The following is a 17,953-nucleotide window of genomic DNA, read 5'->3' as shown; positions in this document are numbered from 1 at the left end:
ACCGGAAGTTGGGATCACCCAGGATCAACGTAAAACTCGTCGGGCACATGCGCAGTGTGTACACGTGGCATTTCCTCTTGGTGCTCTGGGTTTACCAGAGTACTGGAAACAAGAGCTTTTAATTTAATTGGGTGTAGCGAAACTGGTAGAATATCCTATAATTTACCAATATATAATTGAAATTATCACCAGAGTAATTTCCACCAATAGATGACATTTAAGTTCATAACAAGATACATTTCATGACTTTAACAGGCAAATATGTAACATAACAATCTTGAAGAACCGTTTCGCGGTTGGTTGTTTTGTTTGATATATAAACCAGTCACTGTTACCATAATAAATATTGTATGAAAAAAACAAGTGAAATATGTCAAGTCAAATTAATTTCTATTTCTATAGCACATTTAAAACAAAATGAGCTGATCAAAGTGCTTTACAGACATAGGCAAAATAAAAACAGGTCGACAGAGCAGACAACAAAATCACACACATCCACAGACAGAGTCCAAGGTAAAATCCATGAGTAAAAGACTGTTATAATGAGCATTATAAAAGGCCAATTAGTAATCACAATTCAAGTACATTCAAAAGCCAAAGAAAAGGGGTGGGTCTTGAGCTGTGCTTTGAAAGACTCCGTAGAGGGAGTATATTTGAATATATATCTATATATAGATATATATATATAGAAATATGTGTGTGGTAATTGATTAAAGATTCAAGATTCAAGATTCAAGATGTTTATTGTCACGCCGGTTATACAGGTACAATCGTGTGAAATACTTTTTGCTGGGAAGCTCCATTAAAATAATAATAAGTTATATTACATTTACATTACAATTACATTTACATTACAATTATAAAAGGAAATACTTTGTACAAGGGCATATTAAGAACATATACATTAAGAACGTATACAGTATAAGATATATTTTTGTGTGAGAAGGTGTCGTATGAATTATCTATTTATATGTATAATAATAATTATATATATATATGTATAATAATCTTGGAGAACCGTTTGGCGGTTGGTCGTTTTGTTTGATATATAAACAAGTCACTGTTACCTTAATAAATGATGTATTTAAAAAAAAAAGGAAAAAAAAGTGAAATATGTGTGTGTAATTGTAAAAGTGCAATATATCCTTGATGCAATATACACCTCAAGTGCAACTACCTTTGTTTACATTTTATTTATTATATCTACCCTACCTGTTTTACAAGTGCAATTACCTCCGTTTACATTAAATCTATTTTTTTAAATATTTTATACTTCTAGTGTAACACTTCTGTTTATATTTATTTATTACATCTACTTTACCTGTTTTATTTGCTTTATAGCAGACTGAGGAACAGTTTTTTTCCACCAGGCCATCAGACTTTTAAATATATAATTCATACACCTTCTCACACAAAAATACATCTTATACTGTATATACTGTATATGTTCTTAATGTATATGTTCTTAATATGCCTGTATATGTACTTAATATGTCCTTGTACAAAGTATTTCCTTTTATAATTGTAATGTTAATGAAATTGTAATGTAAATGTAATATAACTTATTATTTAAATGGAGCTTCCCAGCAAAAAGTATTTCACACGTTTGTACCTGTATAACCGACGTGACAATAAACATCTTGAATCTTGAATCTTGAATCTTATAACTGTGTGTGTGTTTGACCTCTTATATGTTTTATCTGCCTCGTTTAGTCTTGTCAAGTATTTGTTTTAAAGCACTGACCAGAAGTGGCAACTGTGAATCTCGTTGTATTTAATACAATGACAATAAAGCTTTCTATTATATTCCATTGTAAAAGAAGACTAATGTTTTATATCAGTTCTCCTGCCGGAAAGGTGATTGTGAAACATAAACAGGAAGCGGCTAGGTAGAGTTTTTGGGCAAGGTCTATTGAAGGAGGATAAAACACGCGTCATAGCTGCAGGGGTACAACGCATGCGCAGTGAAATCTGAACAACACGACCGCAGCTTCAGTCACACTACGCATGCGGTAAACACCCCAGAGATATGACGCGTGTCCTTTCCTCCTTTCCATAGGCCTTGAGTTCTTGGGAGTTGCTGGACAGCCATTGCAGTGTCGTGGCTTCAGTAACAAAACACGAAAAAAAAAGGAGAGGAAGACCTTTTTAAGACATTTTCTTGAACGGGAGACCAATTTACATGACTATAAAAAAGAGCGAACACACGCTGTAAATTAATCTACACTTAAAAAAAACGGGTAAGTGTTTTTAATATATTCTCAACAATGATTTTAGAAAATAAGTCTTGGTTAGCATCTCGGCTAACGATGCTAACATTGCAAGTTGGGTTAAAAACTCGCTTAATTATCGAAAAGCTTCGAGCTGGGTGAAGTTAACCCGCTCTAATATATATTTAAACATTCATATTCAGTATTGGAAAGATAAATACTCGAAGTATTAACAAATCTAAGGTGTTTGTGAGGTATTTCTGTAGCTAGCTTTAAGCTAACAGTCGATGCAACGTCGCCTGTTGGAGAATATGACACGTAGCTAGTTTAGCTTCCTGCTAGCTCAGTCGGCCTCACCCCAAGCTTTATACAGTTATGTGCTTAACTTTGATATGACTTGGTGTTATTCTGATATTTTACCCCTTATAAGGCTTTTTTTTGCCAACACAGAACCTGTTTGAGACCAATCCTCCATGAATAACGTTAGTCGTTAAGGTAAAGGTTAGCTACGTTGCTAAGCTGCATACGTTGGCAGTGTGGAGTAGGACAGGTTTGACAGCCAAAACACATTTAGTGTCTTTCACTTTGTTGTGGGTTTACATCTTTTTGATTCAAAACACCTGCCTGAAATCGTACAGTAGATGGGGCTCTATAGAGACCATATATTCTCAAGGAAAAATGTCTGAAACAGATTTCTAAAATATCACTTATGTTTACCAAAGTAAAGTGATCGTCTTAATTTGTGAACAGAAACACGAAAACATCACCCCAAGCTTTATACAGTTATACTTTAACGTTATGTGACTCGTTGTTAGCCCCTTTAAAGCTTTTTCTTGCCAACATAGAAGCTGTTGGAGACCAATCATCCATGTATAACGTTAGTCGTTAAGGTAAAGGTTAGCTACTGTGGAGTAGGACAGGTTTGACAGCCGAGTCAAAAACACAATTTAGTGTCTTTCAGTAGTCTCTTTTGTGGGTTCACAATTTTCTCATGACATCTATTTGATTCACAACACCTGCCTGGAATCTTACACTAGATGGGGTTTGATAGAGACCAACAAGAAGAAAAAAGGATCTTTATTAATTCAATATAATTAAATTTTTTCACTCTGTTATATACAGGACACACATACACACACAACTTTGATATGACTCGTTGTTCTTCTGATATTTTAGCCCCCTTTTAAGCTTTTTTTTGCCAACACAGAACCTGTTGGAGACCAAACGCCCATGTATAACATTAGTAGTCGTTAAGGTAAAGGTTAGCTACGTTGCTAAGCTGCATACATTGACAGTATGGAGTATAGGACAGGTTTGACAGCCAAGTCAAACACAATTTAGTGTCTTTCAGTAGTCTCTTTTGTGGGTTCACAATTTTCTCATGACATCATTTTGATTCACAACACCTGCCTGGAATCTTACACTAGATGGGGTTTGATGGAGACCCTATCTTCTCAAGGAAATATGTCTTAATATGTGCACTGAAACCAGATTTCTAAAATATGACTTACCAAAGTAATGTCGGAGTGTGAGGAAATATTTCCAGTTATTTGAAGAAAGAAGATACTAGTAATAAAGACAAACGGTCACAGTAGATGGGGTTTGTTAGAGACTCTATCTTCTCAAGGAACTATGTAGCCTATTGTCAGTGATCGTCTTTATTTGTGAACAGAAACACATTTCTAAAATATCGCTTAGTTTAACAAAAGTAAGGTATTTTCAAATCTTTGTCATTATTGGAGTGCAAGGAAATATTTCCAGTTATTTGAAGAGAAGATAAAGACAAACTGTCAAAACGTGTAGCTTGGTGTTTTTTTTAGTTATTACACATTTAGTGTCTTTCACTCTATTGTGGGTTCACAATTTTCTCATGACATCTATTTGATTCACAACACCTGCCTGAAATCTTACAGTAGATGGGGTTTGATAGAGACGAAGAAGAAAGGCACTTTATTAATTAAAAATTCAATTTTTTTCATTCTGTTATATACAGGACACACACACACATGCACAAACAGGACCTATATACATGCGTTAATGAGAGAGATGTCAGAGCGTGGGGGCTGCCCCTGACAGGCGCCCCGAGCAGTTGGGGGTTTGGTGCCCAGGAGGCAAACTGTCATCTCTCCAGCAACCAGTTCACACTCAGTACTTGGTTCATGCGGGGACTTGAACCGACGACCCTCCGGTACCCAAGCCAAGTCCCTATGGACTGAGCTACTGCCGCCCCCAAAATGTCTTAATATGTGCACTGAAAACAGATTTCTAAAATATCACTTATGTTTACCAAAGTAACGTGTGAGGAAACATTTCCAGTTGTTTGAAGAAAGAAGTCATTGAAGAATTTAGGAGGATGGTGGATACTAGTAATAAAGACAAAACTGTCACATTAGATCCTATCTTCTCAAGGAAAAATGTGGCCTACTGTCAGTGATCTTCTTAATTTGTGAACAGAAACACATTTCTAAAATATCGCTTAGGTTTACAAAAGTAAGGTATTTTCAAATCAAAATTATCGGAGTGCGAGGAAATATTTCCAGTTATTTAAAGAAAGAAAATACTAGTAATAAAGACAAACTGTCAAAACGTGTAGCTTGGCGTTTTTTAGTTATTACACTCCTATTCAGTCACAAACAATCCTTTGCTGAAAGTGTTAACTTGAAATAATGATCATTGATCTATAACTAATCTGATAGATTTAATTTCTAACATATGTGTCGATGAAATGCTAGCCAAATTCCTGCTGTACATATTCAATAAGATTAACATGGCAACCAGAAATCTTTCTCAGGCTTTTTATTACTGTCACTTTAATGTGGTTGTTGAGTTAAACCCTGAAAACAACAACCCCAGATCCTTTGAAACAGGTTAATGCTGCTGCCTTCAGGCACATTTTTTCATTGCCGCACACATTCTGAACTCTCACATAAACCCATATTTGCCCGTGGTAGTTGTCAGTTACTGTCAAACGGTTTCACATTCATAGCTGCATCATGTCACACGTGGGAGCATCGGTCTGTAACATCAGCCCACAGCGTCATAGCAGGCATTGGAGCATATGGGACTGAAGTGTAGCAGCAGCTGACGTGTAGTTCAGATGTGTTTGCGTGGTCTTGACCTTTGGCTACCTTATACTTTAGCCCTGGAGTTGTTTGTATGTTACGTAACTAGGGCTAGAGGTTGGCACCAGCTTACCTTGTTCTGATGCCTCTGTAACAGTCACAGAGAAAAGACGAGGAAATGAGATGAAGTTGGAAAACAGATTGTGTAAATATGTGTGTCTCTAATCTAGCAAACATGGTTTTGTGCCCCCTTTTTCAGATTTTCAGGACCATGACACATGCTGAAAAACATTTGATCATGCCACTTAACAGAGGAGAAAATAAGCTTGTGTGAACTAGAATGACAAATGGACAAAACAAGAGTTTTGCTTACGCAGAATCTACAAGCTGTTGTATTTAGTCAGTCAGGGAGCTGTTGACTTCACACAGTTACAGCAGGTCCTATCTCGGATCCATTTTGTTTTGATTGAAATACAATCTGGCGTGCTTATCTCTGAAAGGCTAAGGCTAGGCTTAATTTCCAAGGCCCTTGCAGATGGGTTGTGTTGAACAAAACACTCATGTTGCCTATTGAGGAGCTGTCAGATGGCGTGTGATCAGTGCTCTGAATCTCCTGTCCTGCTGTCCAAAGACTCTTACTGGAACAAGCTAATCATTGGAAGTAGAAAGCCAGTCATTGTTCTTATCACTAGCTGCCAATATCTATCTGATAGGTTGAAACAGGCTGTATATTCATGGAGCTGAGTGCTGTCACTTTTGTAAAGTTTGTGGCGAAAGGTTTTGATTGGTTTCTATTGATCTTACTGTCTGTCTCTGATTATCTGATACTCTTTATTGTGTTTATTTGTCTCTTGGTGTTTTCAGGTACTTTCCCCTGTAGGCTAGCCAAAGGCATGTAAAAACTATGAATATTAAGTCGTAGCTTAGTTAAACTGATCATACCGTTTTTCTCCTGTTGTCTGATACTCTGTATTGTGCCTTTTTATCTCTTGGTGTTTTCAGGTACTGTCCGCTGTAGGCTAGGCAAAGGCATGTAAAAACTATGAATATTAAGTCGTAGCTTAGTTCAACAATGTGCCACTGAAAAAAGTAGTCATCTTTTAGACATGGATATTTTTTAGCTAATAACTACTGTGGTAGAAATTTCAGCATTAAGACAGTATTCTCATCAGTAGGATGAGATGTAATCTTACCAAATATGTACAGAAATTTGCCAATTTATCTTCATATTTACTCTCTTCCCAAGATTTTTAATCTAAATATATTAAAGGTAAAAGTGAAACTTCCACTTTTCCCTACATTCCCGGGTTTTGAGCATGTGAACTTTGGAGCATAATGGGAACAAACAGTCTGCCGTTTGAGTGAAGATTTCAGCAGAGATTGTACGTGTGTGCCATGTCAGCTCTTGTGACAACTCTTTGCACTTCAGTATTCTGTTCATGCTGTGGATGAAGGATACTGCTTTCCAAATCCCCTACACCTACGTACAAAAATATACAACTTAAGTTATTGATAAATCATCAGGGGGAAAGTAAGGGGGGGAAAAGGCACAACATTGCATGACTTGTAGGACACTTAATCGCACTGTCTTGCTTTGCTTTTGCTCATTTGTATGATAATGATGGATGTTAAAGCCAAAATAATCTAATAAATCTGCCTTTTTTTGTTTTTCAGAATTCAACAGCTCCGGATATGTCATTCATATTTGATTGGCTTTATAGCGGTTTCAATGGCGTACTACAGTTGTTAGGTAAGTTACTGGTGATCAGACACACTAACTCAAAGTAAACATGAACTCAGTGTTGAAAGCTTTACAAAGTTACTGCAAACAGTTTTGACTGCTTTAGTATTTTAAGTCATTAAACTAAATGGCGTTGCTATAACCACTAAGCTATTGTTAAAACTGTTTTGTAATATTGTGAACAGAGATGGTAATATGAGAGAAGATTTTGTGCAAGTAGAGTCTGATTAATGTCTTCAGTGATCACACGAACAACTTTTAAGTGTTACAACTACTGGTCTGTCGGACACCTCAGTACTGAAGTGTTGAGTGAAAACTGGGGCTAATAGTGGTGTGCATAGTAGGCTTTTTTTCCTAGAAATCAAATTGTGGTAGAAGCAGAGTTTCTCTACAAGTTTTGGTTTACGTTGTGCCTCACAGACTCAAATCTGATATGCAAATAACATGACAGTTCAGCAGGCACCCCTCCTTAACTGCTAATCCACATTAAAAGATTTAATGCAATTAAACATTTTCAGCAAAGTTGCCTCCTCAGCTAAGGCTCTTGTCAGGCAGAACGCATTAATTTCTTTCATAATCAAACACATCACAAGGCCCTTTTCATATTGACCAGTTTCCTCACCAGCCACCATTCCCTTAAATGCTTCTGTGCAGCTTGAAACGTTTATAGCTCCTCAGTTTTAGCACAAACACAAGCAAGCATTACGTTACGTCATGTAAACAAACCACGTACCTATCAGCTGTGCGCTCAAGATCAAACTGGAGACATAACCAATTAAAAGATGGGTGAAAAGTACTTGCCATCTTCCTACGTTTTTACTTTTTAAACAGAAAACACACGTTTAATATTGTGATATTTGCTGGAAAAAACTTACAATATAGCCAACAGCAAGTAGGAAACTTTCAGGCGAGCTCCCTCCAGCCAGCTGTCACCTTATTTAGGTTTTTGTAATGAAATGAGGAGGCAACGATAAGGTATAGATAACTCCTCATATCAACTTTATGAACCAGCCACTCCTTGTCCACTGCAGCTCTTTCAAAACGAGTGACAGGACGTCTGACAAAAGTTCAGTTCAAAATAGTACATCGTGCTACAAAGTGCTGCGTCACTTGGGGCCAGTTAGGACACGGTGTCATGGACATAATACATGTGATCTGTTGAAAAATCATACAAAATTCCAGTTTTACAGTAGTTTGTGTACAGTTTATTTTTGACATTTGCCTCTTTGTGTTCACATTATTGCAATCAGCTGATCTAACTTTTTCTGATCCTGAAATTAGCACCCCTATTTACTGAATCGAATCGTGACCCCAAGAATCTAAATCAAATTGAATCGTGAGATACTGATAGAGTCACACCCCTACTTCTTACTGTAAAGTGGCTCAGCTAAAAGCACCCATCAAATGGCATATGTTATGTAGCCATGAGCCGATTGGCGATCCAATTTACTATCGACGATTGAAGAGACGAGCGCTGATTATATTTTCTATAATAATTTAGTTCCTTAACATCAGCAGGGAAAAAAACAATCTAAAATATGGTTTTATGTCGATTATCTTGTTTTCATAATCGTTGGAAGACAAAATCGTAATTTAAATTTAATTGCACAGCCCTAAAGTGAAACTAGTTTTTCATGTTTGTAATTAGAGAGAAACCTGTTTGTGTTGAGGCGATCTCTGGTAATTACAATATGATGATATGAAAATACCTACGATTTCCCCAACCCTAAATTGTATGCGAACATAAAAAGCACACAAAGGAAATGTCTCTCAGAAAAATGACATGATATTTTTCACCCCAGCTTTTTAAAATGTTTGTGAACAATGTGTCCATCTTAAATCTGGTGGAACATCTTGTTATGTGATCCAGCTGCTCTTCTCCCCAAAGTGTGCTGTTCTAGTTTCTGTGTTAGAGCTGCCCCTGTGATGCAGTCGTTCCTGTTCTCCCTGTCAGACAGGTAGCAGAGTGCTGTTGTGAGTAATGATGACGTCTAGTAGAGCTGACTCAGTCAGAAATCTCACAAACCCACTTGGTATCACTACGCTGACTCTGAGTGGTAAACACAAAGCCTTGTAATCCTGTCAGGAAAGTACAGGAAGGGAGTGACTTTAGTTGCACCTTTTCTCCTGTATTCATTTACATTCACATTTGTCGGCTCCACTTTGAAGCAGAAAGCACCTTTGTGCATTTTAAATTTAAAGTGGTTTTATTGTGAGGTTTTGTGTTTTTTATCAATATGACTGTCATCCCTCCATAGAACTACATAACTTACTTTTTCAAACTTCACACTAGGGGTGGGCAATATGGCCAAAATCCTCTATCATGGTACATGCAATTTCATATCATGATACAGTAAATATTTTGTAAATTCAAGAAATGGTTTGAAATAACCATACCATAATTCATTACATTTGATTATTTTCTTTTATTTGGAACTTCCATACCAACAAAAACAACTGCCTCACATGAGACAACACTTGAGTTTTAAACAAAAGACTCTCAAAATAGAAGCTTTAAGGTTCCTGCTCAGCTTTCATTTCAAAAAGCTGACAAAACACTGTCAAAATAATTGGGATCCCTCCTCCTGCTCCTAAAAAAAGATTTCTAGTGTCCAGGTTTGTGGTCTAAAATGATTCTGGCTTTGTTTCAGGACTGTACAAGAAGTCCGGCAAGTTAGTATTTCTTGGCCTGGACAATGCTGGCAAAACGACGCTACTGCACATGCTCAAAGATGACAGATTGGGACAGCATGTGCCAACTTTACATCCAAGTGAGTTGGTGCTACTCTCACACATGCACATTCACACATGCTCACCCAGTAATGTGTTGAACATTCATGATCATTTTCTTTCTTCCTCCAGCCTCGGAAGAGCTGACGATTGCTGGCATGACTTTCACCACTTTCGACCTTGGAGGCCACGCACAAGGTATGTGTTAGGGAAGCTCCAATACAGTTTTTCACTGCCGATATGATCTTTGAAAAAAAATGATTGAGAGATTAGCAGTTTTCCAGACATGCTTGACCCATATGTGGGAAAATGCTGCATGCAATTTGTGCAGCACGTAAAGGAAATTCTCTCCTGCAAATTCTCTTGTTAACATAAGGCCAATAGGATATATCACTGTAATGTCAATGCAAAATGTGTCTAACATAAGTAGACAGACCGGATTGTCTAACTCATGTTTGTTTTTGTGTTCGTTCACACAGCCCGCAGAGTGTGGAAAAACTACCTCCCTGCCATTAATGGCATTGTCTTCCTTGTGGATTGTGCAGACCTCACCAGATTGGCTGAATCAAAAGCAGAGCTTGATGTAAGTACCTACTAACTGATAGGTCACCGTCACACTGAAGAGCAGTGTCTTCCAATTCTGGAAAATGTAGGAAATTAAAGTAGAAGTAAATTACAATACTCACAGAATCACTCCTGGAAGGTACTAAATATCAGTCAAACAGATGTGTAACATGGAATCTGAGAGTAGATTTTTTTCTTTAAGGACAAAAATGAAAGCCACATAGTAATACTTGGTCTACCCTATCAGGCATTAATGACGGACGAGACTATCGGAAACGTGCCTATCCTGATCCTGGGCAACAAGATCGACAGACATGAGGCCATCAGCGAGGAGAAGTTGAGAGAACTCTTTGGATTGTACGGACAGACGACAGGCAAGGTGAGTACACAGCACTTATCTTAGTTAGGCAAGTATATAAAACAAATGAAAAAGGAATTATTAATATGGTGTCAAAGCAGACGCACATCCCTGCAGTCATGGTGAAATAAAATAATGACGGCTGGTCCATTTGTCAGCTTAAGCTTTAAAAACATCAAGTTTGCTTAGTTAAGTATTGTCTTGCAGGTGTTCCATTCTTTTTCGGTTTGCAAAGTTAAAAGAGCAACGTAATGCCCTGTTTGATTTACATATTCAAAAGATTTGTTTAAACCCAGAGCTCGCTCTTGATCTTGCAAATTACAACTCCAAACTCACCAGGGCACAAGACTTGATGTCTGTTTGTGTATGTCTTGGTAACGAGAGGACAGATCGGAGTGGATAGGACAAGTACAGGTTGTTTTTTGTCTAGAGGACAGAGTTATATAAAGAATAAAGTGACTTTGCATACAATTTAATTAGGGCTGACAATCGATTCAAATATTCAATCTTTCTTTTTATCTGTTCAAAATGTACCTTAAAGGGAGATTTTTCAACATGGGAGTGGGAAAATATGCTGCTTTATGCAAACGTATGTATATATTTATTATTGGAAGAAAAAAGTGGGCATGTCTGTAAAGGGAAGACTTGTGGGTACCCATAGAACCCATTTACATTCACATATCTTGAGGTCAAGGGACCCCTTTGAAAATGGCCATGCCAGTTTTTCCTCGCCAAATCTGGTTATTAAGCCTCCTTTGCGACGAGCTAGTATGACATGGTTGGTACCAATGGATTCCTTAGGTTTTTCTAGTTTCATATGATGACAGTATTTTATCTTAAAGGAATTTGTGCTAACGCGTTATTAAAGCGTTAACTTTAACAGCCCTAAATTTAAGAATTTAAAAAAGTGGATTTAGTGTGACTTTGTTTTCCTGCTTTTCTCTTAGGGCACCATTGCCATGAAGGAGCTGAACACAAGACCACTGGAAGTGTTCATGTGCAGTGTGTTGAAGAGGCAGGGCTACGGCGAGGGCTTCCGCTGGCTCTCCCAGTACATCGACTAATAGCAGCCAAGCCCCGTAACACACCGACGACACCACCACCACCATCAGGGGGGGGGCGCTAAACCCAACCACTCAAGACGCCCACCGTTTGCCACCGGTACCATCATACTCAGCCCCATGTTTGGTTAAACAAGTCTGCCTCCACCTTCAGAGAAACCAGTACAACTTGATCCCAATAGACTTTTATTGGTCGAACATTTGGTTCTGCACTTACAGAATTCATACCTGTACGCGCACACACTCATTTCCATCTCTCTGTCTTTTTCTAAGAGAGTAACATAGCATTGGTTCCACAGCAAAGGGTGTTCAAATTCAAACGGATGAATCTTTTCTATATTGTGTCTGTCGTTTGCTGCCCTCCCTCCCTTCCTGCCATCTGTTGAGTGTGATGATAGATGCATTATAACTGTAAATCTGTACATGATTCCATCGGTATATCAACAATCCCTGATGCCTCGTCCCCCTCTTCAACTCATTTTGAGCAATGAGAGAGTGCAACATAGTTGTATACATTGCAGTACACTTTTTTTTTTTTTAACAGTAAAGACATTCATTCAACATTGTATTTAATCAACACGTTTTGCTTTGTCCTTTTTTTTTACATAATTTCAGTAAAAAAACTTGTGTGGCCACGTATACAGCCCTCATAATAGAAGTTTGGCTGTTTCACCCATTTATTAAAATGGACCAGTGCATTTATGTTAGCGTATCAGAAATTAGATCCATTTCTTTAGGTTACTTGGAAGTTAAAATACTTTTGTTCCAGACTTCTATGTTGTGGGCACGGTGAATGGATCCTAGTAGGCCGAGGGCTCCCCTTTTTAAAGAGAAGCATGGGGTGGTAGTACAGCAGACGGGAGAAGAATTTTAATAGAAAATATAACCTATAACTTCGGCGAGGTTTGATGAAATTGTGTAGATACAATGGTCAGTTGATGCGAAGAAAACTATTTAAGTAAATCAAACTTGGGGATTAATAACATGCAGTGACAGATGAAGGGAGGAATAAACGGATGGTTGTAACATCTAGAAGTCCATTCTACAGATATATTTTCCGGCGCAGACCTTTGTATGGGGTGAATCTAGTGACTAAGCGTAGATAACGGAGGGCACAGTCCCACAGTGGGAACAAGTAGATAGGCCTAAGACACCTCTAAGGAAGGGACCATATATATATGAAATGTACATGAACATCGTACATGGATTTTGTAATACTAAGTGGTATCCTTTGATCTATGTGCATTACCAGAAACTATTATGCATGCCTTGTTCTTTTGATTTTTAATGACCATTATTCCAGAGAGTACAACAGGAGGGAAAAAGATGCCAAAATTTACAATGAGAGCTGATTGTCTTGTTTTTTTTTTTTTAACGGAAACAATGGAATTGCGCGTAATACACACTTTTTCTGTCCCCGTCCCTTTGTGTCTCTTTCATTCCCTCATGATTACGTGATGAGCTGTTCCAACAAGGGTGGGACTTGCTGTTGTTTGCATCATAAAAATGTAATAAATGTTTTCAATGAATAACAGGCTTTAACATTGACCCACAATGCAGACTGATTATTTTTTGTTACTTTTCTTTGGTGAGATGGAAGAAGTATTCAGTTCGTTTTTCTTAACGGTGCAGTGTGAACAACACATTCTGACTCCCAACTCGTCAAATACCGCCGCTTGGTCAGTGCCCCTCGGCATCGGAGACCGACGCACAGGGTACCCCCTCTTGTGTTACTTTTGGACGGACCAGTTAAGCCGTGTCGATATACGCTTGTTGCATGCATAAGTGTCCTTTAGAAATAAACTTCCGTTTTCACAGGAAGTTTAGGCAACACAACCACTTAGTTACTGTCAAGAAGGGTGAAAAGAGGAGATGTCACACAACATCAACGCGTCATATTTGGGGTACAACGCATGCGCAGTAAAATCTGATCTGCACTCGCCGAATTTAAGCCAATAGCAACTCACGACCGCAGCTCCAGTAACACTGCACGTGTCAAACCCCAGAGCTCAAATCTGTGTCCCAGCCTCTTTCAATAGGCCTTGGTTAGGGTTAGGTCGTGGTTGACATTAACTTCACTGACTAGCGACTGATGGGGCTAACGATACTAACGACTCACAAGACCGATGACGCCGACGAGTCACGTGACAATAAGTCAACATTACTTTTAATTTAACACGAGACACAAACACCGGTCTCCTGGTTGAAAGTCTTGTGTTTGTTTGACCCATCCAAACAGTTGAAAGCCCGGTTTGTCGCATACAGTCACTAAAGGGTGCCTCCATGCGTCGGTTTCCGATGCCAAGGGGCGCTGCCCAATCGGCGCTGCCCAATCGGCTGTATTTGACAAGTTGGGAGTGAGACCAAATTGATGTGTAGGATTTGACGACATGTAGTGGTGAAGTTGCAGATTGCAACCAAGTTAAACTTCTCCCACGTTCCAAGCGTGTAGGAGAACTGCGGTGGCCGACGCGAAAACACGAATGGCCCTCTCTAGAGCCAGTGTTTGGTCTCTCCGTTCTGGGATACTGTAGAAACATGGCAGAGCAACATGGTGGACTCTGTGAAGAGGACCTGCTCTGTATGTAGATATATACAGCTTATTGTAAGATAACGAAAACACGATTCTTATTTTCAGGTGATAATACGCTAAAGAAAACATACTTATTCATATTATATTTTATATTATTTCTGCCAATATACCCCCTTAAATGCTACACACTGCACCTTTATTTAAAAGTACCAATACAACGGTATAAAAACACTACAAGTAAGTCCTGCATTCAAAATACCCCTGAAGTAAAAGTACAGAATTATTAGCAAAATATAAGTATTAAAAGTAAAAATACTCGAGCAGAAATATGATCCCTGTGACTTATGTGTTATTATAACATTTTTAGATTGTTGTATCAATGCGTACACATTGTGTAACTGCTGTAACTGGTCAAGATGGAGGTACTTTTAAGTACTTTATTTACAGTTTGGTAGTTGATTGCAGTGGTTTCCAACCTAGAGGTCAAACCCCTCCAGCGTGCCACAAAATAATTCTTGTGAGATGATTAATGGGGCAGGAAGAAGAAAAAGGTTCTGCTACACAACTATGTATTCACATTTTGGAATATTCATTAACCTTGGCTTTTGTTGTGAAATATCGGAGCATTTGACCTCTTTAGGCCTCAAACAGTTATCTAACCATTTGAGAAATTTGGAGAGGAAATCAGTCATACATCTGAAATGTGACCAAGGGCCCCAACTATATACTGCTTTTTTTGTAAGGGGTCACAAGCCAAAAAGATTGGAAACCACTGCTTTAATCTTTAATGCATTTTTATAACTTTGTTTGATTATTATTATTATAATCTAAAACCAGTTACTACAGCTGTCAAATAAATGTAGTGCAGTAAAAAGTTTAAAATTGCCCTCCGAAATGTAGTGGAGTAGAGGTAAAAAGTAGCATAAAATAGAAAATAAACTACAAGTACCTCAAAGTTGTATCTAATATCTACATTAGACAGTTTGTAGGTACATTTTCTGCTACTTTATACTTCTACTCCACTACATTTTAGAGGCAAATATTGTACTTTTTACAGCACTACATTTATCTGACAGCTTTAGTTACTTTACAAATTTATATTTTGTATTAATAATCTGAATTATCTAATTTAATTAATTTAATTAATTCTGACATATTATTGTAGATTAAGCTGTCCAGCAGTAAAGTATTTAAAATGTGTCATAACCAACTGCACTATTGATGTGATATATACAGTAATGCATCAATAATTATAATGATAAAAAATAAATTACATATATATATACAGTATATATATATACAGTATATATATAGTTTTTTATTTTTATAGATTTTATTGGCTTATAATTATTGATGCATTACTGTATACATCACAGTAATATAAGTAATAAGTACTTTAAATATACTTTGATTCTAATATTTTTGTAGTTTTACTCAAGTAAGATTTTGAATTCAGGACTTTTACTTGTAAGAGAGTATTTCTAAACTGTGGTATTACTGCTTTTACTTGAGTAAAGGTTCTGAGTACTTCTTCCACAACTACTATCAGGCCACTAGGTGGTGCACATGACTTGGAAAACTTTAGGAGTGCTCTGCAATTTATCCTCATTCTTTAGATAGGCCTAAAACACCTCTAAGTAAGGGACCATATATATGAAATGTACATGAACATCATACGTGTATTTTGTATTTATAAGCGCATGCAGACTCCAACATCTATTAGTGGGGAGAAGACAGCCAGGACCACAGCCAGTAGCAGATGCCCACTCACCTCACAGTGATGCTTCATTCTAGTTGTTCAGTAGGCTTGATGGGTCTGACGGGGATTGTGGAACCTTGAGCGTCCGAACATGGAGCTCCCTGACCTGGATGAGGTGGTGGGGGTCTCCCTGGGCAGGCTGGGTGGGTGCAGGACAGGTTTTCGGTTCCCGGCACAAGTGGAGACTGACTTGGCATGATCATAAACTGAAAAATAATGAATAAAAAGTACAACAAATTAGACCACAAAGCATCAAATAGACATGGCACATAGGCTATTAATATTTGCATTAAAGATCCTATTGATTGATTGAACGTTTTATTTTTTATGTAGAAAATAAAAAAATTTAAAAAATACATCCACAAGTAGGACTTTTCCTGAAAAAACTTATTATGAATGGGAATTAATCATTTTAAAAATGTTGGCGGGTCCAAAATTAATGTTTTGTTTATCTTTCTTCTAATAAGCCTTTTGAGCCAATAGCAGAACTACGTTGGTATCACGTGGTATCTCTGGGTCGTCAGATTGACGGTAAGTGCCTGGCAACGACTTGTTGTGAAGTAAATGCAACGGAACGAGGGAGAGAGAATGTGACATCTAGTGGCTGAATGTTATCAATAACACCTTTAAGGCAATATTTGTGCATTACAACTTAAAATATTAACATTAAGTGATTTACAAAGCAGTGTTCCACATACAACAACAGTTTTCATCCCCAATAAGATTATATAAAAGTTATATTAAAAGCAGTACTTGAAGTAATAGTTACCTCAGTGTGTGTGTGAAGAGGAATATGCTGCTTGTCCTCCCTCACAGGGATTTAAGGATATGAGACACCAGAGGAGGCGACTTCCCATTACCGGTGACTTTGCCTTCTGTATCTCCTTCTCACTTCCAATCAGCATTCAAGACACACCTAGACCAAATCACAACAATACACAAGAAGTTAAGAGGAAGGGGTTAGACATCTACGGCATCCGTTCAGGGAGGGAAATTCTTTCTGATATGTTTTGAAAGAAAGAAATTCTCTTGAAATGAACTTTATTATAAATAAAAGATGAGATATGAAAGAGATATAAAACATCAGCAAACAATAATAATAATAATAAAAAAAAAACATCCCAATATCCTAGAGCAGGAAGGTGACATCATTAAATGTCTTGTTTTGTCCGCTCAATAGTCCAAAACCCACAAAATATTCAATTGAAAAATTACTTAAAGGACCAGTGTGTAACAATTTGGTAAATCTATTAGCAGAAATGGAATATAATATTAATAAGTATGTTTTCATTAGGAGGATGAAAAGGGGAACCATCCAAGCTGTGTACAGTAAGGATGGGACACTGTTGACCTCAACTGAGGAGGTAATCGGGCGGTGGAAGGAGCACTTTGAGGAACTTCTGAATCCGACCAATACGCCATCTATGGTAGAGGCAGAGCTGGAAGCTGATGGGGGACCATCATCAATTACCCTGGTGGAAGTCACTGAGGTAGTCAAACAACTCCACAGTGGCAAAGCCCCGGGGGTTGATGAGATCCGCCCTGAAATGCTGAAGGCTCTGGGTGGGGAGGGGCTGTCTTGGATGACACGTCTCTTCAACACCGCGTGGAAGTCGGTGACAGTGCCTAAGGAGTGGCAGACCGGGGTGGTGGTTCCCCTTTTCAAAAAGGGGGACCAGAGAGTGTGTGCCAATTACAGGGGTATCACACTGCTCAGCCTCCCTGGTAAAGTCTACTCCAAGGTGCTGGAAAGGAGGGTTCGGCCGATAGTCGAACCTCGGATCGAAGAGGAACAATGCGGATTCCGTCCTGGCCGTGGAACAACGGACCAGCTCTTCACTCTCGCAAGGATCCTGGAGGGGGCCTGGGAGTATGCCCATCCAGTCTACATGTGCTTTGTGGACTTGGAGAAGGCATATGACCGGTTCCCCCGGG

At 38.2% G+C, this 17,953-nt stretch overlaps 1 protein-coding gene and 1 long non-coding RNA gene across 2 annotated transcripts; one reads left to right on the top strand and one right to left on the bottom strand.

Moving 5' to 3' along the window:
- The first annotated feature begins 2,058 nt into the window (after positions 1 to 2,058).
- Positions 2,059 to 13,268, top strand: sar1b (secretion associated, Ras related GTPase 1B). The gene is made up of 7 exons (XM_074612033.1): positions 2,059 to 2,240; positions 6,947 to 7,022; positions 9,665 to 9,784; positions 9,876 to 9,941; positions 10,223 to 10,326; positions 10,555 to 10,686; positions 11,613 to 13,268. Exons 2-7 carry the CDS (start codon positions 6,965 to 6,967, stop codon positions 11,727 to 11,729), a joined length of 597 nt encoding a protein of 198 aa, XP_074468134.1. The 5' UTR covers positions 2,059 to 2,240; positions 6,947 to 6,964; the 3' UTR covers positions 11,730 to 13,268.
- LOC141753398 (uncharacterized) lies at positions 9,663 to 17,291 on the bottom strand. The gene is made up of 3 exons (XR_012590447.1): positions 16,788 to 17,291; positions 16,031 to 16,224; positions 9,663 to 9,988 (listed from the first exon to the last, which is right to left on the bottom strand). It is a non-coding gene; the product is annotated as an uncharacterized LOC141753398 (long non-coding RNA).
- Between the last annotated feature and the right edge of the window lie 662 nt (positions 17,292 to 17,953).

This window comes from Sebastes fasciatus, chromosome 16, assembly GCF_043250625.1.
Source record: "Sebastes fasciatus isolate fSebFas1 chromosome 16, fSebFas1.pri, whole genome shotgun sequence".
Lineage (NCBI taxonomy): Eukaryota > Metazoa > Chordata > Actinopteri > Perciformes > Sebastidae > Sebastes > Sebastes fasciatus.
This window is presented reverse-complemented; position numbering and strand designations above follow the sequence as displayed.

What these genes read in the sequence shown, in the direction of transcription:
- sar1b (XM_074612033.1), top strand. Translation starts at nt 6,965, where the DNA reads ATGTCATTCATATTTGATTGGCTTTATAGCGGTTTCAATGGCGTACTA. An exon ending in TGGCGTACTACAGTTGTTAG is followed by an intron (nt 7,023 to 9,664) that starts GTAAGTTACTGG and finishes GCTTTGTTTCAG; the next exon opens with GACTGTACAAGAAGTCCGGC. An exon ending in CCTTGGAGGCCACGCACAAG is followed by an intron (nt 9,942 to 10,222) that starts GTATGTGTTAGG and finishes TCGTTCACACAG; the next exon opens with CCCGCAGAGTGTGGAAAAAC.